Source organism: Simochromis diagramma, unplaced genomic scaffold, assembly GCF_900408965.1.
Source record: "Simochromis diagramma unplaced genomic scaffold, fSimDia1.1 OVJJ01000216.1, whole genome shotgun sequence".
In the NCBI taxonomy this organism is placed as follows: domain Eukaryota; kingdom Metazoa; phylum Chordata; class Actinopteri; order Cichliformes; family Cichlidae; genus Simochromis; species Simochromis diagramma.
This window is the reverse complement of record NW_024386883.1, coordinates 17,736,870-17,764,781: the sequence shown is the minus strand read 5'-3', so window position 1 is coordinate 17,764,781 and position 27,912 is coordinate 17,736,870. Positions and strand designations below refer to the sequence as shown.

The 27,912-nt window shown below is 41.1% G+C and overlaps 1 protein-coding gene across 2 annotated transcripts in view; it reads left to right on the top strand.

Moving 5' to 3' along the window:
* The window catches only part of LOC120733999 (polypeptide N-acetylgalactosaminyltransferase 10-like), a 113,043-nt gene that overhangs the window by 6,901 nt on the left and 78,230 nt on the right, over positions 1–27,912 (top strand). The window contains exons 1-3 of one of the 2 annotated variants that reach the window (XM_040032540.1): positions 23,016–23,327; positions 24,826–24,992; positions 26,024–26,162. In XM_040032540.1, coding sequence (XP_039888474.1) covers positions 23,254–23,327; positions 24,826–24,992; positions 26,024–26,162 — 380 coding nt within the window. In that variant the 5' untranslated portion in view covers positions 23,016–23,253. Of the gene's footprint in view, positions 1–23,015; positions 23,328–24,825; positions 24,993–26,023; positions 26,163–27,912 lie in introns of those variants that run through there. The other variant, XM_040032539.1, reaches the window with a different exon arrangement.

Here is a 27,912-nt window from a genome sequence, read left to right as displayed (position 1 = left end):
AGCTCCACATGTTGGACTTTTTAGCCTGGATGCCCTTCCTGATGTAAACTGCAAAGGGATTTGTTTCTCCTTCCTTTGAGCTTTCACTTGTTAGGCGAGTGTGTAAACAACTATGGAGCCACTGATTATGCAGTTATTTTAAATTTTCAACGATCATTAGGACAAATACTGACCTGGAGGAAACTCAAGCCCAGCTGAGCCTAAAACTAGATTGGACTCCATATACTTGTTAGTCGTCCTAGGTCAGGTTCCATTTATACTGGCTCCTGCTAACTGGATGTGATCAGTTCTGATAAGTCCAGAAGATATAGTGTGCACTTGGAAAGAAAGTTGGCCAAGATTCACAACCCTGTCACAGCGAAATGAGAATCATACAGGCTTCTGTACACTGGAGGCTACATTTATGAGCCACACACTATAGGGTGGGTTACTGTTCATTCATCACTGCAGGACCTTGTGCATTTCGCCTCTGACACATGTGCAGTGCGGTACACTCTTTGACTCACACGCACTTGCATATACTGCTTTTACAGTCAGCAGAAGGTCACTCAATGACAGCCTGGTCTTATTAATGAGCAGAGCTCATAGTAAACAAGGACATTTATGTAGAGTGCCTCAGGAAAAGGGGAATCCTAACAGGGGAAGAATATTGCAAGAACATCTTGTTTAATTTTTTTTTTTTTTTTTTTAAACTGCAGTTTGTTGAACCACAGCTTACTGGACAAATTACTCGAGCGCGCACTAGTTTCTGTATAAATACCCCCGGTGCTTCAGTCTGATTTTGAATTCCCTGGCTGTCTGCTTGTGATGTATTCCTACCCCACAGTCACAATGCAAATCAGATATTTGTTTGACCCTTCTGTCCTCCAGGCTTCCCACGGGCCTCGAAAAACATTGAAAGTCTGACATTTGTACTTTTGGGGGAAATAAACAAACCTTTGATGGTTTATTTACTTTTTATTAATTCCAAAGAACCATTTACGGGCTGTTATGTAGCTGCGGCTTCACAGACGTATGATTGGACCCAATGAAAGGATTTTAATTGGGAAACTGCATTTTTAACCTACATTGTTATAGACGAGCAAATACTTTAATGGCAGTGTATTGTACGCAGAGACTCTCTGTACATATTAGCATAATGTGGGTGTTACTTATGAAGCCCCTTGACAAACATAACACGTTAAATAAATGATATCTCCTTTGGCAGCCAAAACTTCTATAGGGAGACGTGTAGAAGTAAGACTTGACATTTTTCTCATCTACAAAACGAAATTCTAGGAACTGGGCCAGCTAGACACAAAGTCATCTAAATGCCCCAGATTCCGATGCCCCGGAACAATCGTCTTCAGGGCCTGGTCCCTGCTTTTCCTCAAACTGTTTGACCTGGAGCTATGTGTCTGTTTCCACTGTTGCTATTCTGATAAACATTAAAGTTGAATAAGAGTTTAGCCTTTGGTCCTGTGAAAAAAATCTCTTTTCTGCTCTATCGACGTTATGTGGGAGAGAGGGAATGATGTTTCATGCCAATAGCAAGCAGCGATTTCAGAGTGCTCGGGAACCTCGAGGCTGCGCCTACAGGAAATCTGAATCCAAAGTGTGCAGAAACAAAATTGAAATTGAATGGATTTAGGCTGCCCTCGCAAAACATGTTCTTGCACCAAAAATACACGCACACAGGTCTGGCCTTCCAGGCACGTTTCTGGAATTGGGAGTAATTTTAGGCTGCACTGAATTTCTTTATTTGACAGCAAGTGTAGGAAATGCAAGCTCTCTGCAATTAAGGAAATCACATCAACGCTCCGAATCCTGTGGGGTTAAGAGCAATTAGAGGGGCTGTGAGTGCAGGATTAAGACAATTTAACATGGTTTATGATAACCGCTGTGCGAGTTCATTACACTGCACACAGCTGTACATTAGGATTTGGTGAAAATAAGAGCTCCGCACTGGATTTATTTTGCACTCGCTGAGGTAATTGCTGAGATCGTGAATGTGGATTTTAAAAAAAAAACAAAAAAGAAAGATGAAGAACTTGTTGGACTTTTTTTAAAATTAGGATTTTTGTGTGCATGTATTGCTTAGTTTTACATTAAAATACTTAGATTATATGAAAATTAACTCCTTACGTGATTTGCCGTGTTGGGCTGTGCATTTAAATAAAATGCTGCCAAGTTCAAAGATACGAGCACTTCTTTGTTGTTGCTAACTAGCATGGTCCTTTACTTTAGCTAGAGCTTAAACACGGATGTGCTGCATTTAGTCACATATTTCATTCTTTAACTTTTCATTTTTAGCTGATGCACTGAATGCAACACTCTGCTGCTGATTCAACACGCAAAATTGGCGCATAACCAATGCCAATATTTATTCTGCTTTTGTTTAATGTTTGTATTCCAGTGAAACAACTGTTATTATGTCATTTACCTGCTGAGTGATCTTTCACCTCTTAATCATGCTATCACCAGCACAAAAACAGTCACCCACCGATGACTGTAAATTCCTATATATCGGCTGATTTATGGAGAATAGCGCGCGGGCCGTATGTAGTAAAAAATGCACTGATTGCAGTTTTCTTGGTCATTCTGGTGTTTTTAAACATTAGTAAATTGCACGATCTTCTCTCACTTCCTCACAACAACAGGAAATAAAGCACTCTCTTCTACAGGAAAGAAGTACAGATAATTAACAAGGGAAAATGTTGTGTGTTCTCACTTTTGCCTGACGTATTTTACTTTACTAAGCAAAAGTAGGTGCAACAGGTTTGTATAACAAAAAGCCAGTAACTCTATTTTCTGGTGTTTCTAACTTCACAACGTAACGTGATGTCAACTCCTTCTGTTTGTCATTCGGCTCCATAGTTTTCCTTGTTTCTGCTTTGATCCTGTGACTGTTCATAATGAAGCTCCTGGCTTGCGGCTGGCTCTGAGCTCTGGGAAGCTTTAGCTTTAACCACTTTTTCCCTTGTTAGCTGCTTTTAAAATGTCCATGTTGAGCTGTTACAACTCCACGGTTTGCTTCACTAGCAGCTGCCGACCTGTTAGGTGTGACTATTTGCTTGTGACGCTGGCTGTGTGTAAAGCATGAAAGCGCCCAGCATATAAACAGACTTGCGATCACCAGTCTGAGCTGAGAACGCTAAAAATCATCCAGCTCTGGTCAATCTCTAATGTGAAAATGTCAGGGGGCATTCTTTTCATATTTACATATAAAAACATACAATGCGTTAAACTGCAGGCAAACACCTTTGCCATGCTGTGTAACCCCTAGAGGGTGCTAAAAATACAAAGCAGAAACCCCACAGATGTCAAACAGGATGAGGGTACAGAAACTCAAAATATGTTGAAATGACAGTGAAGACTACTGATCATCTCACAGCCATGAATGATCGAGGCGAGGTAGGTAACAGAGATGACGTTGTGTTAGCAGCATGCATGTATGATTTCTTGATTAGAAATACGAACCAGCAGTGAGAATATGCCACTTGCATCTTATCTGAATCTTCGGTGGGAAGCTGTGACTTCTTTTTCTGGACTGAACGTATGAAAATTGGACAGTTTACTGTTTCGTATGGTAACGATGAGCAGCATATTCTGTTTTTTGAGAAGATGGGAACTGAGAATGTTTTCTGCTTGTTCTGCTGGAAATTAATTAGTTGCACGATCCATCGAGTGCTTGTTTCAGCAAACACTCTAATGCGATGGTGCTGTTTTCATACAGTTCCACAGAGGGCTTTTCCCCCCCTGCTTTGCAAAAGCTGAAATTTTCAATGAAATGCAAAATATGTAATAGAAGCAGCGAATTGTAACATGAGATGTGGTCGTAGTGAGATTAGAGCGAATCACCCGGCTGCAGGATTTTGCGATCAGGAGAAAAGCTCTTAACATCAGTACCTGATGCAGTCTCACTGAGCTGTGGGCTAGCTGTGCTGCTAGACTGGGAAATGAGATTTTATCTTTAATGTGTTAAGCCTCTGGAAATGAGGGAGACTGAGGGGTGAAAGTCATTTGCAAAGACAAGTGGAGTTACTCGCTGCAGTCTCAAGTTGTTGTACTTTATCACTCTGAGCGGAGAGAGAAAGGAGGGAGGAAGGGAGGGGAGGAAACACCTCAGGAGAAAAAGGCAGAGCACACGGGTAAAAGAGGTGTTTGTTCACAGTCTGACTTTGTTGGAGAGCGTTTCCTCCCCAGGTTCCTCACACAAGGCAGACGTTGAATCGCTGCTGGCTGCGGCACAGACTGAGCGCGTGCAGAGGCTGCTCTGTATGCCTGGCAGGGATCTGCTGCCCCAGATCAGCACAAGGAGCCAAAAGAGGGACAGGTGCAGCTGAAAGCCTGTGGATACAGAGCAGGGAGTCAGGCTTTTAATTACAGCCACGTGGGTTATGAAGCCGCTTTTTTATGTTCAGATGATTAAGCTAATCCCTGGATGCTAATTTAAGGCCTGCACTGTACTTCGCTGTGCTGAGCCTCACACAGAAGAAGGTGCACTGTTTTATGTGGACTGTATAATATGTATTTATTTATATAATTAGAGTGGCCTATTTCTAACATAAATTTGTCTTTAAATCTACATAAAGTCACACTAACCACTGGTCAGGTGTTTTTATTTCACATAGAAACGGTGGCCTGAATAATTTAATCACTGATGCAATAGTTTTTCTGTTAGTTTTAAACACAAGCAGAAAACCTGCGCTATAAACTCTGGAACTTTAAAAAATCTCAGCACAGAAATTGATGATTATATTGAATTAGTTCCTATTAGGTTATCGCTGAGTGTTGTTTGATTGGATACTGTTTGTGTGGTACTAATTTGGTGTCAGACCACCTTAAGAATTGCACTCAATGGATAAATAGTTGGAATTGTGTCACAGGTTGGGACCGCCCTCCTATCTTTTGTGTTGAGCTTGAATACAGACAATGAGTAGCAGCCAGTGGGGAAACCCTGGACTGAAGGCATTTGTGTAATGGGTGTTGGCTTGTTCCCTCATGAAGACGACCTTTGATGACCTTCCTGTACCCTTAATGAGGAGCTTTGGCACCTTAAATATATTAATAAAGTTATGGCTTAATGGCCATTAGAATAGACTCTGAATTTTTTCCAAGGGTAGCTGTAGAGGCAGATACTGTCACTAGTTCTGATGCTATTAGCAGACTTGGAATGTGACGTGTTTCTCCTAGTAGGGTTTTAAGAGGTAAAGTGTAAAATACTGTAGGACAAAGCACCAGTGTGGAAGTCTCCATTCCTATGTTCTAGGTTATTCTTGAGTGAGTGTCATGTTGCTATATTTGCTGCAGACACCATCGTTTAATAGCGTATGTTACACCCACCTGTTTTCTTTTTGGAGCCAGGTTTGTAAAAGTGCAGCTGCAGGCCAGTGGCAGGCCTTGGTAATGTATTATAGTTCTGCAAACCCAATAAGGAAAGATTTCATGCTGTGCTATGATATAGCAGATCTGACAATAAGACAAGAGGAGCATTTCTCAGCAATTTCTGCTGTCTTCTTCCGGCCATAATATAGACTAAAACCTCCTAACACTGACAAATAAAAAATAAAAAATGTACAATCTGCTGATGGTTTAAAAAAAACAGAAATGAACACAGGCTGACGGATGCTAGAATAAAGCAACATTCTGGTTACTCACATTATATTTATATTTTGTACTGAAAGTGTTTGACTGCCACAAAGAAGAAGAGAACACAATCATAATCCGGCTCCTAAAATTGGTACTCAAAGTGTAGAGAACCTTTTTTTCCCGTTTAAAAACAGTAATAATGATGCAGAATGTTGTTGTGGTTTTGTTTGTTTTCTCTTCTGCTTCAGTTTTGCTTCTGGAGGTGTCAGCGGGTGGGCTGAACATGCACACATGCATCCACCCACCGTTTGGTAATGTATCAGGTTTCTGGGTGATTTTAAAATATGACCCAACCCTAATCTACACTAACCAAACAGGTTGCTGTTGCCATCTGGATTACCGTACCATGAGAATGGATGAAATGTTTTCAGCGAATGGAAATCGCAAAGCTTCCTGTCCAAACCATTACCGATGTGTCTGTGCCGGTGGGCGATGGGGAAATATTTTCAGACTGCCAGCGAGCTATTGTTGCAGGTTATCTGTCCCGCTCCAAACGCTGCCTACATTGTAGATTATCTGTGTTTGTTACATTAACCATGTGAACACCGGCTCTGCCCCTTGTACTCCTCATTATCAGCTGCTTGTAATTGTGATGAAGTAGGAATTAAAGGTCACCTACTGCTAACTGCACTAGCCATTAGTGTTACTCATCAGCTGAATTCCTGAACTGTAAAACGTTCCTGATTAACTCGTAGCACTGAGAATATGTTAACTGTTGCCTGAGCTCTTCTTCAGACCAGGTTGTCGGTGTTATTTGCTCACAGAGCAGAGACTCGGTTTCCTTTTTCTTTGCTGCAAAAACTCAGTGTGCACTTGACCACAATGCCTGACTTGTGATGAGTTTATCTTTCTCAAGGGAAAATGCACCATTGTAGTTTTTCTAGAGAGATTATTTTTGTTTTTGCTTGTGTTCTTCCAGTGTTGAGCTTTAAAGTGTGAAGTGTGTGTGCGCCTTTCTGCAGCTTGTTCTGAGTCTGTGCCTTTTAAAGGTACTCCGCTGTGGGCTTTGTGCATATGAGATAAAAAGCTCTGTGTGTGTGCGCACAAGCACAAAAGACAAAGCAAGATCTTTTCTACATCACCTGCCTGGCTGCACAGCAGTAAAGATAAGTTGATAAGGCAAACTGCAGGCATGGCAGTTAAGTCAGCCAAGCATCATGGAGGAGGAGGGCAGGCGTCGGCGTCCTTAGCACGTGATCCACTTCATTCGAGGCAGGTTGCTGCTATGGTATGTTTTTCTCATTCAACTGTGTCCATTAACAACTGAGCAGAACCTCAGAGCACTGCGGTGTGTTCACATGCCTTTCAGTATTGTGGTTATTCTCCTCTCTGGGGAGGAATGTGAATCAGAAATGCCAGTGGGAAATCCGGCTTCCTTTTCCAGGTTCAAGGATTAAGAATAAGTCAGTGAAATAAATGTGGATTTCTGTGAGAGAAACACATTACACGGCTTATAAAGACTTCCTGACTGAATTTATTCAGGTCCTCCAATATTTATTTTTTCTCACAAAATTTACATAAAAAAAGTTTTTGCAGAGCGAAAGCACTGCCTCGGCAGGAGCATAGCTGAACCATGGCACAACTAAGACTGTAGTGAAAGACAGCTGGTTATATAATGGTGCTCATAATTGAATAAGTGTTTCCCCAGATTGTTCAGTGATAGAACCAGAAATGTAGGGGTTTGTTTTTCAACACTTCTGAATACTTAAAACACAAAACTCATGTCTAGTGTTGAAGTGATAATGGTTGATACTGCATTATATTGAACAGTCTAATATTCTGACCCATAAACGAGGGGGGCACAATATTAAAAAAACCAAGACCTTACCTGATTTCAATTATGACACCCTATTCCTCTTCAGCATGTCTCCTTGGCTGGCAGTGCACTGCTTCTAGTGCTCCTGCTTTAGTTCACTTCCTGGAAGAATGACCACTTGCATTTGAGCATATGAGCATCCCCCCCCCAAACAAAAAAAAACAAAACCTGCTTATTCATTGAAATGTGAGTGGTCACTGATCATTATTCAGGTCAGCTGCTTGTGGCAAATCCTCTAGACTTTGTAGTCAAATTCTGCATGGACAGTCTGGCCACTGGTTAGCCTGCTTAGCTTCTGGGGGTAACCGGCAATCATCCAAAAAAGTGTAGCATTCCCCCCTCAGCTCGCCAATGAGACAATAGAACAGGGACTACAAATGTAAATGGCGCCAACGCCCCTTGCCTATGTTCATTACTATAATGCCATAACTGCCCAACCTAAATTTGGAGTCCATATTAGTGAGATAAGGATGTTTTTGTTTTTTTAATTCAATTTTATTTATTTAATTATTAAAACCATTGACTCACTTTTTCATTCGCAAGACTCTTCGCTTAATGCTTGTCATTATCAGCATACTGGATTTATTAAAGGATCATTTTTCAGCACTAGAGTTGTCGCAATGAAACTATTAACACAGCAGTATTAAAAGCATACATTTCTCCATCCCTCTGCTTTCAGTAACACCTGATTAAATTCAAGGAAAGAAAAAAAAAAAAATCTGAAAAACCTGCTCGCATATAGAGCCCGGTGGGAGCAGGTGTTGTGTTGTAAAAGCTTCCAGCGTTCCTGCATAGCCTGATTATCCAGAATAATCCATGTATGAATGAATGTAAACATAGCAACGAAGGCTTCGGCTCTCTCCTCGGTGGCACATCAGCAGCTGCTTCTTGCATAGCTTTGTCGAGCTTGCCTCGCTCGCATTCCCACAGTCGTGATTCATGCCATCAAGTTTCCAGAATGAAACCTTTCTTCTCTCACCATTAGGCTATTGCCATCCCGGTTCCCTGTGAAGTGTGATGCCTTCATTTCATTTCTGACAGACTGTGGTGCAATAGATGTTTCCTGTAGTTCAGACGGCTTCAGAGGGCTGGTTTGAACTGAGGTAGTCGGCCTCGTTTCCTAGTCTTAAAGTGCTTTTTTTTTTTTTTTTCCCAAACTGCAAAAAAGGCTGCCACCACACCAGCACTTCTGAACAGCTGTTTGAAGATTGACATGCTGTCTCTGGAAGAAATTGCTGCATTTTTTGCTCTGCTAGACCATGGCCTTTCTTACTGAGCCACTCACCGAAACAGCAGATGATGTCACTGCCAGAATTCATGAGATTTGAATTGTATGTATAAATATATATAAAAAAAGAAACTCCACCACCAACAGCAGCAGCCTACTGGGCTTGAATTATAGTATGGAGAACATGTCCTATTTTCCTTGTCTAGGTAAAGTGAATAAATTGATTAGTTATGCAAGCTGTGTGGGTGAGGAAAAGATAAAATAAGCAATAAATGTTAAGATTTATTTCTAAGCTGAGGAAATATGGTAGCTGATGCAATGTACAACAAGTCCAGTTTAATGTCAGCACCCTGTCGCCTATCAGCTGCTTTGCATTGAGCAACTTTTTGCCGTTTTCTTTCTGCAAAATTGCTCCAGATACCCGTTACTTGTATGATTTGTGGTATTATGGACATAATTTAACATTTGTTAACACGTATACTAGAACAAGAAACCATGAATGCAGATCACTAAATAAACCAGTGAGCCACTCAGTAACTGGAAGGTCAAGAAGATCAGCACGAGTTGCTGTTGCTAGTTGGCACAACGTTTTCTTTCCTCTCTCTCCTCAGGTTTGCCAAGCTGAACCAGCATGACAGTCTTCACTAGTGGGGATAGTTACAAAGCTTTCTTCGTTATGAATTAGCATACATGTTTTTATTGAACATTTGAAGAACTAGCAAAAAAAACACAAACTCTTGTAGAGGACACAAAGTCCGAGATAGAAATGACAAGGAGCAGGTGCATCTAGTACAGGTAGAGCTGCTGCAAAAACCCACAGAGTTCAGCAGCCAGCGCAACAAATTCTGGATCCTTGGCTTTTAGTTAGCAGTTAGCATTAGCAGCACATCCTGCGTCCAATGTGAAAGGACCTTTATGCTGCGCACTGTGACTAACGGCCATGGTCCCAGGTCAGCCCTGACTTTGTGTTAAACTAATCCTAAAGTAATAATGGTATTTCTAACCACTGATATACTAAAACTTTATCCTTTCAACAGCTGCTGAAAGTTAGGGGATCTAACTGCTATCGGATATTTGTATATCCAGCTTCAAACTGTATTACCCTTCAAGGACCTGCAGTTCAAAAAAGCGCCCCTCCGACAGCCAAACCCATCTGTTCTCTGATTTGATAGTTAAATTTGTGATTGACATGACATTGGCCAATCAGATGAAAGGTAGAAAAATAGGGTCAAAATTCGTACTTGTAACTTGCAGAGTTTCACCCGTATTTTTTGGCTAAGTCCACACACAAATTCTTTTTAAACATACAAAACTGATTTACAAGTACAAAATATTTATGACCACAATTTGACCCCATAGATGTCTGCCTTCTCGGAAATGATGAGCACAGAGCTGATTGGTGAATCACCTGTGTTGCTGCATGTGGAAATGGGATTTGAGTTTCTTTCAGCTATGAACGGTTGACTGGCACGTATGAATTAAGCTCATGACAAATATGTCATGCTGCGTGAAAAATAACTCATCATCTTAGCTGTCATTTAATTTTACCATCCTGCCCCTGAGAAGATCCCACACACCTTTAGTGTCAGCATGTTTCCAATTCTACTGGCAGCAGTTCAGCTTCTATAAAAGTCGGATAAATAATCTCGGCGTTAGATTTACCCTTTCAGTGGAGTTCAGAAGGGTTCTTCTTTATGTGTGTCTGGTGGTTTTTGGACATGGACAACACTCAGCCTCAGTGGTTAATGTATTTGCTTAATGTTTACAGGGTTTTTTTTGTTTGTTTGTTTTTTTCTTTCTGCACATTAATGAATAAGCAAAATACTGTTGATGTGAAATGAAAATGCAATCTTAATCCCTCAAGGTAATAATGATTTTTATTTTGTATTTTAATTAAGATTACACCATGCTATTTAGGAAAATTGCTGCTTTCATAGAAGGAGGCAAACTTTTTCTTTAGCGAAACCTTCTACTGCCCTTCTTGAGCAAACCAAATGATAAGGAATGATGGCAACAAAGTCTGTGTAACCTTTAGAAAATGCTAATTGCTCTGCATAACTGGGGGGAACAAAGAGCGAACCACGGTTCTAACAGGCTAAATCGTTGAGTGCGCTAAATGTCCTGCCCTGCATTATTTGTCAAATGGTATTTCATTTGTGTAGCTCGAAATATTAAAGCATAAAGTGGGATGACTTTCCAGAAGTCTCTGCTGGGGTCAATATTTTTCTTTTTGAGTCTAAAATTGTCCTGTAAGAAAAAATGGTAACTAGCTGCATCTATGAATCACCGAACTTTCTGTAACTGATCAATCCTTTGATTTGAAGAGGGGGAAAAGATATTAATGACCATTCTACTCAAACCCTAGAATAATAAACATCTTGAGGGTTTTTTTGTTTTGTTTTGTTTTTTTTGGTTCAATGTTGTTTTTAGAAAAGCTACTGATGATTGAAGGGAGGTTAATCCCTTATTAAGGAATCAGCTTAAATTTATTATTGTTGAACACCCGTATTCACAAACCAGTAGAGTGGAAACTACTGTGTAAAAGTACAAACATGTGAATTTTTTTATTTGAATCTTATATCTCCTTCCCCATTTCTTCTTCCATTGTTGGGTCCCTTCATTGCTTAGGGGAACTGGTGCTTGTCATTTGTCTCGGTACCCAGCCCTGATGTGTGCAGCAGGCTGAAACAAATTTGTAGATGTTCAGCTTGTTATTCTATTATGAACCAGCCACTGAATAGGGTCTTTCTAAATATTCACAAAGCGTTGCCTCTCCCTACTTTGTTTCACATTATGTTCTCATATTGGACTGTTGTCTGCTGAACCTCGAGCTATCATCCGGTGGCCTGATTGTCCCTTTACTGAAAAATGTTGATAATTGCCTTCCAGTGGAGCTGTAAAAGCTCTCCCTGCTGAGTCCATTGATTGGCTCTTTCTAACCAGTAGTGGGAAGGAGCAACTTGCCTGGGGCTCTCTGGCTCTGCACAGCACAGTAAGCTTGGCATGGCTTGGCGAAGCAGCCGTAGGGAGATGTATGGAGGGATGCTTGCAGGATTAGGGGCGCTGAGATAACTGATTTGCTGATCATTATGTAAGCCACATCTGTCCTCTGTCCCCTCAGTGGCAGCCGGCCTCCCACGCTGAACACAGCCAAACCCGGCAGCAACGTGAAGCGATGAGACTGAGTTCTGCTTACAGAGTGGAAGCCAGGGGATGAGGCGTGGGGGGGTGGCTGAACATTGTCCTGGCTACTCGTCAGGAAAAAACATGAAGCAGCACGAAGATGGGGGTAGCTGGAAAAATGATATCCATATAATGGTGCTTTTAATTTTAGTATAAAAGCCTGCAAATGGATGTAGTAAATCATATTATCTTTGATTTAACGCTGTAAGAAAGTTGTTTTGTTCAACAATTTGTCTATATTTTATCATTTAGTCTGGAATTGTCATGACTGTTGATTATTCAAATAGTCATGATAGTCATGGCTCGTTTGAAATTTTACCGCATTTTGCTTTCAGAACTACCTAAATGTTTTCAGATCCTCCTTCTGGGTTGCTGAAGATTTGTCAGCTGCAATTCCTTGATGCAAATCTTCCATCGCATCCCATTAGTGCTCTATTGGTTTGAGATTATTTGAGCTTTGTGACCTAGTATCCTTCTTGAGGCAGCCATTCTAACATGGGTACACTGTGGTCATAAAGTGATAGACCTTCATATGATGCTCACCTGGTAGCATGGGGCCAAAACACTCATGTAGACAACTTGCTGGAAAAATGCCTCTTTTGGTTTTCTGCAAAAGGAATGATATGTAGTGTGACAGGAAAAATACCACATCAGTGCACGTGGTTTCTGTCGCTGTACCTTGATTGGATGTAGGACTGAAAGCAGTTTGTGCTTTTGCATATTAAAACAAAAAAAAACGAGGACCGTGGGATGACGACTTTTAGCTCAGTAGGATCAACAAAATGCTCTTTGAGCTGGCAGTATTATAGTAGTGTAAAGTATTTCCATTCATTCACTTGCTCAGATGGGATATTAAGGAGCTTATCTGAATGTGTTTTCTCTGATAGGTTTGGACAAGAGCCAACAAAGGCTGTGATCACAGCCATGGCATTACTATTGGAGTGCCTTAAACATCCATTATATTATCTGTCCTCTGATAATTACGTTCTTTTAAATGGCACGGTGTAATCTAAAACCTTTCTAGAAACAAGTCCTTTCACTTGGCAATCATCTCAGTAATACCACTTGGCAAATGTTTGGGCAGTTTTTTTTTTTTTTTTTTTTTTTTTTTTTTTTTTTTTAAGCATTATCTAAATTAACTAACTTCAATGGTTATCCTAAAAAAAAACAGACTGCATGTGTTGAATTGCCAATTTCCTGACCTTGGTCCAATTTAGGGATTTATTACTGTTAGTTTACCAGGAAGTCCCGTTGAGATCACAATTAAAGTGTGATCTGGGCTAGTTAGCTGAAATACAACCGGACATATCTCAAAAATGGTACAAATACAACAAACAAAATATAAAATCTGTAACAAAATGCACTATATATAATATCCATAACATAAAACGTTAAGTGGCTTCATGAAACAAACATCCATAAGTCTTCTTCCCTGCATCCGTATAACTTCATTCATGTTCAAATTTAGGCCTTTCTGTAAAGTATTCCATGTCCGACGTGCATACTCAGAAAATGCCATTTTCCCAAGATCTGTCAGAACTCTTGGTTCATAAAAACAAACCATTCAGAGAGTGAAGCTGGTGACTATTGGTACTGGGAACAGGGATGGGTATATAGGTAAAGTATTAGTTTAGCCATTTAGAGGAAAATATACAAGTGCTGTTTTCTTTCATTGGTTAGTCAATGCCAACATGAAAAATCATAAGACATGCAATTATGAATCAGAGACTTTGCATTTGTAATAAAGCATGGTTTTAAAATTCTGGTCCCCTCAACCAGATTTTTGCAATCCTTGCTGCTGCAGAATCCTTCCATAGATTCCAGTACACCTCTCTTGTTCAACTGCATTCCTCAGTCTCTTCATTAATAGATGTATATTTCATCTGGTCCTAATTTTTTTTTTTTTTTTAAGTACTTGCAAACTGTCTTCACATTAATGAACTAGATAAAATACTGACTTTTTTTTTTTTTTTTTTTTTTTAAATTGCAAAATAAACATCATGTAAGCAGTGAAACTGTTCACACAACATTTTAAAATCTCAAAATTGCCTTTTTTGTGTCTGTGTGTCACGCTTCCAAGAATTAAAGAGTTTTGTGCCAGGAGAAGGCAGAGAAGCAGCCATCTGTCATGGCCTTTGTCCAGTCCTCTGCTCAGTATCTGTGGTTGCAGCAAAGCTGTGGATAATGACTCTTGTTGGTAGATGAGACTGTGTGGCAGAGCAGCTGGGCTCTTCTTTCAGGGAGGTCTCAGGGCCTCAGTCACTGCCCTGAGAGCCTCATCTTTAGCAGTGGAGCTGGAGCCCAGGGGACATTTGAGAAGAGTCAGAACTCCCAGTCGGCTTTTCTTAAACTTAGTTTTTGGGTTGATGGAAAAAAGCTACAAACACTTTATTTTTAATGGCATTAAAATATTCTACTACTTGTATGTTTGTCCTCTTTACTCTCGCAAGTTGCTCATCTCTTAAATTGCATTTTTTTTTAGAAGTAGTAATTTATCCTAAAGGTTTATTTATCTATTACCTGTTCTCTTGCATATTGGTTTGACACCGAAGGAGATGCCCACTTTGCAGGAATTTTTTTTTCATGTTTCATCTCATGTCTACAGTTTTGTTGAATCTCAGGCAATTTTGGCTGGTGGTATTTACAGTGGTACAGTGCTCTGCCTTTAGAAAGTACAGTCTAATGCTTCTATGTGATGAAGCAGGACAGCTGGCGCAAGCTGACGTGCCTGTGAAGAGGAGGGAAGAAGTGGAGGTAGAGGAGGAGCAGGGGGTGAGGTGAAACAGGAAAGGCAGGTAATTGTGTCTCTTGGGGTTGAGGTGGATCTGCCTGTGATCTGACAGAACGGGAAAAGGAATTTATAAAAAAAAAAAAGCACAGAAAGGTTTCCTCTTCTCACGCTGAGCTACTGACTGCTCTCAGCAGGTGGAGAGGAAAGAGAAAAGAGAACTATTGACCCAAGGTGGTCTGATTCATCCTCTGAGAATGAATGGGCAGTTCTGTTCTCATCACATACCGCACCGCTGGTAATACCAGCTTTCCTTCTACTTCAAACATTATCCCAGACACCAGATGTTTTTTCTTTTTCTTTTTTTTGTCATGAAAATTCAGTTCCTCAAATGCAGGAAATCTTTCTGAAGCAAATACACGATTAAATTGCAAAATTCACTAACAGAAAGTATTCACGAATATTAGGTGATCTTGATCCTGACTTGATTCCTAGTCTGTGTGATGTCATATTGCGTCGACGTGTGACCAGAGTAGTGGATTTTCCAGCGCGTGTACGACTAGCTAGCGCGCATGAGGTTTGCCCATCTCCTCCAGCTCTGTTCAGCCTGTGTTGGAGTCCTTCTATTGGAACTGAAGCAGGCTATTTCATTTTGGCCTGCGATTCTCCCAAAATCCAAAAAGTGGTCACCTTTCATTTACCATTTGAATCTTTGGTAAAATGATCCATTTCTTGGTCCTCCTCGATTACTAGTTTCACAGTGTGTCTTTTGTTCTGTCTCCTTCTCCTCACCTCCAACTGGTCGTGGCAAATGGCTGTCTCTCCCTAAGCCTGGTTAAGGGAGTTTTTCCTTCCCGCTGTCACCAGGTGCTCATAGTGGGTCATGTTCTCCCCGTGTTAGCGTGGGTTCTCTCCGGGTACTCCTGCTTTCTCCTGTAGTCCAAAGACATGCAGTAGTAGGGTTCTGTTAATTGGTCATTCTAAATTGCCCATAGGTGCGAATGGTTGTCTGACTGTGTGTGTAAGCCCTGCGACAGACAGTCAACCTATCCAGGGTGTACCCTGCCTTTCACCCTGTGGTAGCTGGGATAGACTCCAGCCCACCCGCGACCCTGAAAAGGATACGCAAAAGAGAATGGATGGATGGATATATGAAAATAAACATGGATTTACTAAAGTCAATTGTTACAATTTCATGTGCAGTAGCACTCAGCGGTCACTGCGGATGAGGCTTTTTTGTGGAGTGGCGGCTGCAACTTCTGAACAAAGGTGTACGTGGATGCCGGGTTGGATCCAGGAGTGGCTGGTCTGGATATGAATAGAATCACTGAGAGTAAAATAAATTAGAAATTTTGGAGGACAATTGCTTAAGGACTACTGTCAGCTGCGGTCAAAATCCAGAATTGAATAGCTGTGATTTTTGTGCAGCAAAAAGCAAAGTAATCGGGTTTTGAGCTAATTTTGCCTGCAGTTTGATTGCAATCTTTGTGGGTTAGGAAAATCCATCAGGTGGACACAACAAACAGGAATTCAAACATCTGACTCTCCTCCAATTGTCTTTTTTTTTTTTTACAGTCAGTAGGCAAGAAAATGAATTAGAAAACGAGAAGAAGAGGGAAATACGGGACCAGTGCTTTTATTTTCTTCCGTCCTTTTCAGTCCTTTTAAGGTGGCACTATTACCTCGGCATTGTATCCGTACAAATAAAATACCAGTCTGAAAACATGTCAGTCGCCAGCTCACATGTGCGACCGATTCTGCCGTGGGTGTCACAGCAACCTTAGTAGAAAGACTGAATTCAGCTTACATGAGGGGCAGTGTTTTGTTCAACTTTCTAGTTGGATTTAAAAAAAAAAAAAAAAAAAAAAAAAACTGTTCCGGCTTTCATGAATTAAAAAAACAACATCTGTGGTTCATCTGTGAAATCCCAAACCTCAAGCAGTCTCTGTACCCATGGATGGGAAAGAAATAATAAGACACAGAGCGGAAAAACAGAAATGAATGTAAGCCAGACATCTGTCTCCGAGTGACCACACATACACTACCTTTGATTCTTTTGCTCAGACAGAAGCAGACCTACTGCTGCTTTTGTGAGCGTCTCTGGCATGTTGGAACTGTGTGGCTCTGATGTCCCTCAACAGCTGCTGAGAGTCTAAACCCACAGCACCAGCATCAGTCCCACTATCTGACCAAATAGCAGACATAATCTGCTGTTGGGCAGATTAGCAGAAGACCACATCGGCATGGAAATGAGGTTAGGCAGCCAGCGTTTCAGAGAGCCTCGCCATAATCTGAAAATCCCTCCATCGAGGTCACCAGGAGGAAAACCGATGGACCAGTGACTACAGTTTCACTACCCTTAAATATGCCCCCAATTCAGGTGATGCCCAGGCTGAATATATGCTATCCTTATTAATTTCCCTCATCTCCATTAAGACATGTGGACTTCTTTTTACACAAGATGTTTGCATGTAGGTCATCAGTAGCCACTGGCACATTAAATCACATCATTGCTGTGGAAAATGCTCCTCTTTGAGTGGCTACAAGTCGTCATAGTTGCCCTGCCACATAACAGGTTGCCTTCATGTTGCAGCCTATGCTCTTTAGGTATACATTTTTCTCTTTGAGTAAACTGATGCTATTGTAGTATGTGAAAAATGTGCAAAACACCTCTCCCACGAGGCATCCTAACCCTGTGCCTGAAACACATCAACCCCTTTCCAGAACAGAGGAACGGCAGCTCTGTTCCCACCTCTAAGCGAGTGAGTTCCTCAGCATGCTTCAAAGGAATCAGAATTCTACCACATGTATCTACAATTGACTTCTTCCTGTCACTAACAACAGTCCATGGGCACAGGTGAGGGTAGGAGTGTAGATGCACCTGTAATCTACAGCTTCAGCTTCACGCTCAGTTGTCTTTAACAAAAACAGATCGGTTCTACGATGGCCGAGGCTGCGCCGAGAGCTCTGTAAACCGTCTGATGTTTGGGAGGAGGAATACGGGGAGCAGTCTAGAGCTCAGTATTCAGAGGGAGACACCTTTTTAATAATGTGTGTCGCTCCAAGGAGACAAATTCGTCAATTTGGACAGACTGATATCACATTTTTAGGTAGATTAAGGAACGCGGCTTTGTCTCCATGTCTTATGCAAATACTCACACATTTGCTGCCTGATACTCTCGGTCTGTCTTTTATGAGTCTGTGTGCAAACACTGACTGACATGTGGCCTTTTGTCATCAGTTAAATAGACCACTAAAAGGCTACATTAAATTTAATGAGGGCTCATGGTGCCAGGTGACAGGAGTTACATCCCTGTGCTTTCAGCTCTCTCGCAGCTTTTTTTCTTCTTCTCCCCCCTCTGCTTTCCTTTAGAGCATTTGTTCCTGTTTGCGTTGCATTTAAGACGTTTTGGGGGCCTGTCAGTTAATATGAGAGTGCTGCATGGAGACAATGTGCCCTGTGAGGATCATGGTGTCACTCTTTCAGTGACTTATCAGGGTGTTTGGGCTGAGTCTTGAATATTGATGGAGCCGAAAAGTGCCCAGAGTGGAATGAGTTTGTGGCAGCGTGGATGCTTTGTGATGATGGTGATTAGCAGAAATGAGGGAGGCAATAATCTGCTGTGGAGTACCGCAGAGACGCAGATGATCATGCCTGGTATCGCCTTAGTTTCCGTTCCCTTTCAAGCCGCCTCTGGTCCCGTTGTGTGTTGCTCATGAATATTGATTCTCCGGCTGAGATGAAACTAAATTTAACTTTCACTATTGTCAAAAAGATGGTTTAAAGGTACTAAGGTCATAATAAAAGTAATCATTTATATTACAATATTTTAAGGTGGTCGTTTCACATTGTTTAACAAATATACAAGGTAGAATATGAAAGTACTTCATACATACTGTATGAAATGTACTGATGCTTGGAGGGTCTAGACAAACTAATTTATAAACATTTTCTTCAGTAAAAAAACAAAACAAAAAAACCTCACAAAAGAATGAAGTCGTTAAAGGGTTTGTGTTCCGTGACAAACTCTTTGCTGCTTCTGGCTGCACGCCTGCCTTTTGATCAGCGGTTTTACATTTTCTTCAGCAGATTTAGCAGCTATTCAAACCAAAATCAGCCATGCATTAAAGCAGCACAGCTGGCTTTGTTGGGAGAGTCTTGCTTCAGGTACTTACGAAACATGAAATACAAAAGATTTAGCAGGTGTTCAAACCAAAATCGGGTTCTTGAATTTGAAGCTTTTTCACATCCTAAATCGCTGAACAGTAGTGTATCAGTAGTTTGTCTGGGTAGACCCGGAAGTTTGGAGTTCTGTGTCTATCCTGCGGTCGTCTACCAGCTACTTCTGTTTGAAGCAAAGGAGCAGGGGCTGTATTTTAGGGTGAGGCTGGACATCTATCGCTAAGGCAAAAGAAACTCATTCTGGATGCTTGTATCCAACACACCGTTCTTTACTACCCAATCTCATCACCAGAGCTGATGAAAATAGGTTAATTGATTGACGAATTAAAAGTTTGCTCTCACTTGTCCACAGTGGGCCAGTGCATCCAAATGAACTCGTCAGGTAGGACCTATAGTGCTATACCTGGAATCGAAAACCCAGGCACTACACCCTAGACTACGGGTGTCAAACTTGTGGCCCCCGGCAAACGAGATAATTTCACGTCAGTCGTGTGAGCCAAATCTTCAGACCTGCTGAGAATTCATACAGGCAAATGTGAGACTTTATTTTGATGGGCACATGTTGCAACCAATCACGTGCAAAGATGGACTGGGGTCAAGAAAGAAGGAAGGGGGGGCAGATGTTCTGGGGAGCAGAGATGCAGAAATGTGTGCATGTAGCACAGAGTCACAGCTCAGTGTCTGAGTGTCTAAATGAGGTTCGCAGGCCCGACGGTGTGCTTGAAGCCATTTATAATCTAACTCGCCGTAAACAAGCAAGCAGAAATGTTGGACTTTCAACTGTATTTTAATAAGTTTTACAGTTTTTTCCTATGGATAAAAACCTCCCTTGGCCATTCATACTACTCAAAGTAATGAAGCAATAAACAACTAAAGATTGAAACGTTTGTTTTTCACTTTCTGCTATAGAAATGTCAGGTGTGTGTTTTTTTTTTTTTTTCTTTATAACTACTACAGTTAAAAAAAACAAAAAAAAAAAAAAAACGAAAAATGGGAAAACAAAAAACCTGACCAGGCTGGGCAACGAGCTACCAGAAGTTTCTTACAATTTGAGTTCAAAGAGTTGTCAGCTTTTTCTTTATCGCGTAGAAAATGCAGGTAAATGTAACTTCTTTACACTGAGAGACGGGGGAGTTTCACTGGTCTGGCCCACTTAAGATCGAAGTGGTCAGTATGGACTGATTCTTATAAAGCGCTCAGTGCTTTCTAAGTACATTCACACACTCTCATACTCCGATGGATGCATCGGAGAGCAAGTTGGGGTTAGTATCTTGCCCAAGGATACTTGACATGCAGACTGGAGGAGCTAGGGATCGAACCACCAACCTTCCAATCAGTAGGTGACCTGTGATGTAAAATGAGTTTGACTCCCCTGCTCTAGACCCTTCGTGGAGCTCTAACCTGTGTCTTTCGTAGCTGAGCCTTGAGCAGTGTTTCAGGTTCAACCTAAATAAATGACATAGATGCAACACCCTGGGTCACGATCCCTGCCATTGCAAAGTTGTAAATTAAACTACACAAATTTGGCACCCTCATTACAAAAAGTAATTTACCACAAACTTGTGTGATTGGACAATGCTGCATTCTTTCATGTGCCATTGAATTTGAGTTTGGCTTCATTAAAATTTGTCTGCTACTGTAAATCAGCTCTGGGGTTACTTGTAGAGCTTTAGGAAAATGTGTGAAATGTAATGAAATCCTGCTTAATCCTGTGAGGGCTAAATCCTTATAACAGTAACTGTAACCTTAAACATAACTGGTGTTTTTGAAGAGGGGGGGGGGGAAATAATTTTTGTAAGAATTGCAGATAGTTTGTATGTTTCAGAATGTTTCTCTTCCTCTAAGTCCAGTCTGAATAATGAGCACAGCATGTACTGATTATAACCTTGCAAGGAACAGCAGTAACCAGTTGGTTGGTATGACACGCAGTGAAGTATTCAGGTCGAGTTGTTTTATTTTCCCGAAGTAATGACATCTCCATGAACCTTAGCAACAAGAATGACTTAACTGTAATACTCCATGCCTAGCTGTGCCACAATCCAGTTAACTAAGAAAATTCAAGTGGATTTTAAAGGAATACACTCAGTTTATGGGGTTTTCTGGTGGCCCTCCTTACCTTTTACTCATCCAGACCATGTGGGCATCACTGTTAACCATGGCCACCTTGAGCTGAATTAATCCTGTTTGCTTATTGCGTAGAGAGAACTCCCTTTTATATCCTCTACCTGACTCTAACCAAACCTAACAGAGTTTAGTGCGACTCTGATGTGAAGGTTCTTGCATCTAGATATCAGCTTTATTAGTTAGTAGAGATGTTCACTTTTAACTGCTCTTGTTCTTCACATTTCTGGCTTTTCAGTGACAAACTTGCAGGCTGCTTTTAGTGTGAAGCTCTTTTAGTCACTGTGTTGTTTTAACCTGCCACCCACAGCACAAAGCCTTAAAAACTTTGCAGACTTTTACTTTTTCTTTTCCTCTTTCATTACCCACGTGTGGACAGTTGTTTTCATGCCCATCCTTTTTCCGTCTATTTCAATTACTTTCTTTCCTTTAACCACCCGCCCACGTCCTGCGTCCACAAAACTAAACATGTGCACACATTAGCTGAAAACTTTCCCCCCTCTCCTTGTCTTGTTTTTCAAGGTCTTGTTGAGCAGCAGGAAAAACCCCAGAGGAATATTGTGGCGATGTGCGCTGAAATTTTAATCAGGAGGAAATGGGGCGGCACAGTACTGCTCCTTTATAGTATGAATTTGCACAGATGGACTCTTGCTGCTTGTCAGATCCATATGCGACACACTGAAGGTGTCTGCAACAGAAAGGGAATGAAGTAGTGGGATCATGGGGTCGGAAAAGGGAGGCCATGAAAGAAAGGAAGGACAAGTAAATGGAGTGGAATCAGTTTAAAAACAAACAAACAAAAAAACTTATTTCATTTATCCACACCGTCTAGTCAGTCATCTTACAAATGGGCTGAAGGTTTTCTTCGGTTGACCTAAGAGGTTGAGTACTGCATGAAGGGATGATGTCTTGGAGCACACAAGTCTTCATTGGAAAAGTCAGAATTTAGATTGAATCATGAGTTGATGCAGTTTTCTTCACACAATTTAATCTGCTCTAATCAATGTACGAAAGCTGTCCAGTACAGTTATTACAGCTATTAAAGTTACAGAGTATTCAAGTACAATTCAAGTTTACCATACTAAAATTGGAAGTCTAATTCAGGCACTGAGAATGTTTGCGGTGCCATTTATCAACAGAAGCTATTACTGGCTGCCCCGTTATTCTCAAGGGGTTGTTACAGCGGGCAGCTCCGCATGTCTGATTTACCAAATCAAATCAAACCTTTCCTTCTGCAACCCCAAAGGGATTTCTCTCTCTCTCATCCTGGGACTGAACCGCAGATTTTCTGCTTGTTAGCCAAATGTGTGAACCATTAAACTATGCAGCCATGCTACGTATCAAAAGAGGATATAGTAGTAGTTCCCGTATTTCAGGCAGCCCCAGTTGCCTAAGTATAAGGCCTCCCAACTCGGGGATTGCTGGTTTTTGAGCTTCGTGTGGTGTGTGAGAAGCATGGCAGGTTATTTACTTGGTTAACTAATTAACTGATAAAACATAAGCATTACAGGGTTAGCTGGTGGTTTGATATCCACTTTCTTCAGTCTGTATGTCACAGTCGATGAGGACCAGTGTATCGCAGTGTTACATACAAATATTGCCTCTGACATTAGTGCCAGTTTTGTGATACCACGCCAATGGCAGCATTTTGGCAGTAACTGTTGTCTGATAGACTGGCATAGAATCTCTTTTAGTTTGAGGAGGGTGTTGGTGGAAAACTGGTATTTGAGTGGCCAAAAAGACAATAAATAAGCTGTTCAAGGTTTTCCACCCCAAAGTTTACCAGCCAGTTTCTATGGTTTGCTAGCCCCAAGCTAGAGCATGGCCCCTGGATGTGTAACTATAAATTCCTCTTTTGTCAGATTTGGTCATCTTCAACCGTCATATTTGTTACACCAGAAACACATTGTTAAGCTTGTGGGAATGTTTTGCCCCCAGATGGAGCAGAAAATTTCCCATACAAGGTCATACTGAGTAATGCATATATTAACTTGACAAAAATCTAAGCCTAACATAACCCTTAAATTGTCAAAATGATCTCTGGGTCATAGGGGTGGGGGTCCTCACTTTGCAATAGGGGTGGGGGGAGAGTCGGTGCCTGAGTCTGAAGGCTTAATCAAAAAGATTAACCTAAAACGAAATCTTTGTGGTTATATACTGTCCATTAGTTTGTTATTCAGGGTCGTATTCCTCTAAGCCAGCAGTCTGTTTAATAATTCATAGTATTTCATGCAGTCAGTGGTGCCATTTGTATTTAAAGTGTTTCACTAATTGCCTCCTCCCATCGAGCTAATTATTTCTCCATTGTGCTGTGATCCTGTAATTCACAATGCAGAGTCACTGAAAGTCACTCAGCGTGTAGAATGACTAAGTGCAAGAAGAAACAGCCTCCACCTTTGTATGCTGAGCTGCAGTGTGTGTGTGTGTGTGTGTGTGTGTCAGTCAGGGCATTGATATTCTCCTCACAGGGTTGTCAAGCATGAAATAGAAGAGTACACTTTCTGTGGATAAACTCTCAGCAGAGCATTGTTAGATAGTGAGAGCTGATGCTCTGGAGAAATCTCTTAGCTGACACAGATACTGACGGGGTGAGGTAAAAAAGACTGAGTGTGCTGTTCTGTTGTGTAAACGACTTATGTTGGTTTTTCACATTTTATCTCATTAACAACAAAAAAGGTGTCTTTTACCATCCTCCTGACCATTTCTGTGTGCGAGGTGGCTGAGCCTCTGCAGGTTTGGCGTGGGAGGTTGTGCGCTGGTTTGGAACAGAAATGTCTAGCACTTGAGATTCAGCTTCAGTCAACTGGACAATCAATGATTATGTGACTTTGATTGAAGAGTAAAAATGGCAATCTCCAATTTTCACTGCACTTCCACATTACTAACCGCTGGCAAACGTTATTTTTGGTGCACATCCAAATTGATCCCCAATCACTGGATTAGCAGATGTTTTAGAGACGTGCTATTCTTCTGTTAGTCAGTCATAACTCTCTGTTCATCCTTGTTACCGCATTCATCTAAGGGCCTCCCCATGCCTGCCGCCTAGTGCCGGGCAAACTGCACCTTACGAGAAAGCTGACGCCAAATTTACATCACATCCCCTGTTGCAAGCCGCCATTTTTGCTGATCGTGCACGTTTCAACTGACTTTTACTGAAATGAAGAGATGAGTCTACAGTCATGTCTCTTTTATATATATATATATATATATATCAGTCCAGAAGCTCAGCGATTCTACAGGTGGAGGTGCTGCAATAGTTTGAAAAGATGGGATCACTCTGTATTTCTTTTGTTTTTTGCTTCCACTTTTTTTTCATATTCACCTTCTTGTACCAATCCTGATGTGGAGGTTTTGTCTGAGTGATTTAGTTATTTACACAGCATTAAAAGCTTGGCCCAGAAAAGAACCACTTCTTTTGGGCTGCCAGCAACCATTTGATGTGGTTTGCGTGTCTGGCCTGGGTGCCACCTGGATACCTCCTTGGTGAAGTGTTTTCGGCATGTCCTACTACTTACTGGGTCAGTTAATGCGTTTCACCTAAGCATTTACTTCATTGATACAGTCTACGATGTGGCACTTATTTCCAAAGAATTACTAAAATAGGAGGAACTTGAGGAGCAAAGTTAAACCAAGATACCAACTTGCAAGCGTGCATAAGAAGCAGCTGGTTGTGACTGAAGCTAGAAGTTCTCTTACATTGCTTGCTTAATAGCTTCAAGCTGAAATTGGTTGAACATGTTGTGAATGATTGTTATAAATCAGGAAGTTCTGGAAGCTCTTCCCTACTTACAACTGTACGGCAAAAGGATATTTTAAGACACACTGGAGTACAAAATATGAATATGAACATCTGTGGAAATGTGTGCTGTATGTTCACATGGCAGCCAATATACTGTTCACTGGTTAATCCAGCCATCAGAGCAGAGAAAATGCAGGTGTGTGTATGTGTATGATGGTGCTCATAACCATCCCTCTGTCCAATTCTGTTTTTTCCATCAGGGAGTGAATCGTGCGGGGAAGGGCGCTCAGCTGGGACGCAACGGTGTGCGGCGAAAAGACTGGCATGACTATGAAGCAATCAAAAGAGACGCATCTCGATCTGGTTTGTCAAAATCTCTTTTTACAACTTCTGCAAAAATGAAACTTAATGAAGAAAGATGCTTTTGGATTTGCACGCACACATCCAGAGCGTTGCTCTCCTGGTATCCAGCAAGGGTGTAAATCTGTGCTTTGGATGCGTTACTGGTGCCATAAATACTGTTTATATCTTCTACAATCATCACTGATTGGGTTTAATTTTCTGTTCAGGGAAAACAGCTTTTACACACTGAGTGTAAATTAGTCCAAATGGGTTTATCTCCTGAAATGAGCCGTTAAAGGCTAAAAGTTATTTTCCACTCTTCTTTCCTTTAGGAGGGAAAAGTGGGTAATTTCTGCTTAATGAAACATGCATGTCTGTAGATGATTAGAGTTGTTTTTTGTTCTCCACAGGACCATACTTCTTCTTTTAATGAATCCCCAAAATATGATGATGTAATATTATCCTGTGTGGCTTTTTCTTTTGTCGTTTTGTTCTCAAACATTAATCTCCGATTTATATATCCAGAGACAAACTAATATATTAGATTAGTTTTGACTTCAGCTATAGTTAACAAGAGGGTGTGTTCTAGGATGGATGCAGCTTCTAGGTCTAAAAGGTGGAGCTTTCTAAGCATGAGAAGGGGGCGACTCCTGTGGGTCCAAAAGGGAAGTGTGTGCGTGTGCGCATGTGAGAAAACAGACCCAGACTTCTTTGCTCTTAACATTTCCTGATGAGTTCATGGACTCAATTGCTAATTTGAAGTGTTCTTAAATAAAACACAGTATTCATTTGAGTAAATTAGTATTAGAGTGAATATAAGTTTAATTCCAGTTATTATAATTCTGTAATTCTAGTTCGTTAAGTTCTTTTCTTTATCTCGTGCACACCTCTGTTCCTGTAGTGATGCAGTCACTAAAAGCCCAAATTCACTTACTGTTTAATTTCTCCCCTCTTGCCGAATTTCTGTGAAGAGAATGACGTGTGAGATTTGCTTGCTCACTTTTGGTCTGTATAGATTGAAGTTTTTGTGATGAAATGTTGTTCATTTGTAGGTAACGGTGAACAGGGGAAGCCGTTCCCCCTGACTGATGCTGACCGGGTCGATCAAGCCTACAGAGAAAACGGCTTCAACATTTACGTCAGCGACCGCATCTCCCTGAACCGCTCTGTTCCTGACATCCGCCATCCAAAGTGAGTTATGTGTGTTTTCGGTAGAACACCAAAAAAACTTGTCACTTTATAGTCTTATTCATATGTTTAAAGATAAATCTGCAGAGTCTCTAGCGTCACTCTGTATATGAGACTGCACACTACTGGCCCGTGTAGTAAAACACTCAAAGTTTTACTACACGAGCTGCCATTTGATTAGCAGTAGAGTTTTTACAGAGGTAGACTTCATGAGTCAGTGAATAACTGAGTGTTGTTCAGTGCTGTTCCAACAGGCTTATGTTGGGGATTTTTATCACATCTCAATCTGCCATATCAGTCATTTCTATTGAGTGTGAGGTGGGCACCAGATGAAAAGAAAGAGAGAAAACACTTCTTAAAATTTCTAGCGAAGTGGCCAGTAGCCTCAGGCAAAACTGCCATTTTCTACAAAAAATACATCTCTGTTGGTGTGAGCATTTTCATCATAGAGGCAAAAATGGGCCACACAGGACCAAGGGTCTGCAGGTTTTCATTCCAGCCAAAGACTGCAGCAGGTTATTTTACAGATTGGCATTCCATCAACCGGAGAGGAAAAAAATGAATCACCTGCCGCAGTCCTTTAGCTGGATTGAAAACCTGCTGGTTCTCAGCTCTTTGTGTAAGATACATGTTCCGCAAGGCTAATATTTGAAATCAGTGATTCAGATAAGCTTTCTGCTCAACAAGATGCTGATTTACACTAATTAATAGTGAAGGTCAGTGGAAATGTTTCGTTTTTTTTTTTTTTTTTTTTTTTTTTTGCCTTGAAAAGGACGGGAAAGGCGTTCATAATGTTTCGGTTTAACCCTCTGTAGAACCTGGGACCATTTCGTGGCCTTTGCGTTTTTTAATTCCACGCCATTTCCACTGTGTTTAAGCATAAAACTGTGTATTCCAGTGCTTTACAGAACACAGGCATACTCGCACAAACACAATGTGTTCATTGCTGTTTAGCTGAGAGTACGGATGTCAAACATGAGGCCTTGGGAGTAGCCAGCAGGCTGGTTTTTGGCTTGAAAGAAAAAAACAGTGAAACTTGCAGTGAAATATATTTTAAAATGAAATGCATTGCTGTTACCAGCATGGCTATGTTCAGACAGTAAGACTATACAGGAGTGAAAATGTATGGAAAGTCCACACATCCTCACAGGAAGCTGGCAGCAATGTGGTGACCACAGGCCATAGAACCAAAAGAAACAAAAAACAACTTAACTTAACTTTGGACCTACTTTAAGCTTGGGCAGAGTGATTCAAGCAACTACTGATGAGAGTGAAGGATACTGCTGATTGACATTAGAGGGACACAAATAACCGCTAAACTGGTATGCATTTGTAAGGAAAGTAAATGTAATTAATGTGGAGACATTATGATGCAATTACATTTATTTTACAGAGACATCAGGCTGTTCTTCATATTTGTAGGATGCACTTGTAGTTCTTTAGAGAGGGCATTTTATTCTGTTCTTTTCTTCCTTCCTTTTGATGTTTGGTTTTACTACCTCAGGGATCGATTCGGGCTGTATGTGGCCCATGAACTAAAATAAGTGTGACACCTCTGGCTTAGAGCTAGTGTATAGTTGGTACATTCGCTGTTTGGGTCAGATAAGGAGGTCAAATTCCTACCAATGATTAACTGTGTCTGAAGACAACTTTAGGCTTAAACGCTACATTTGGTTTAGTTTGAATGTCCAAAAAGAGCCTTGATATGTCCGTCCGTAACGTCATCTGACTGGTTGTGTTACTTGAACAAAGA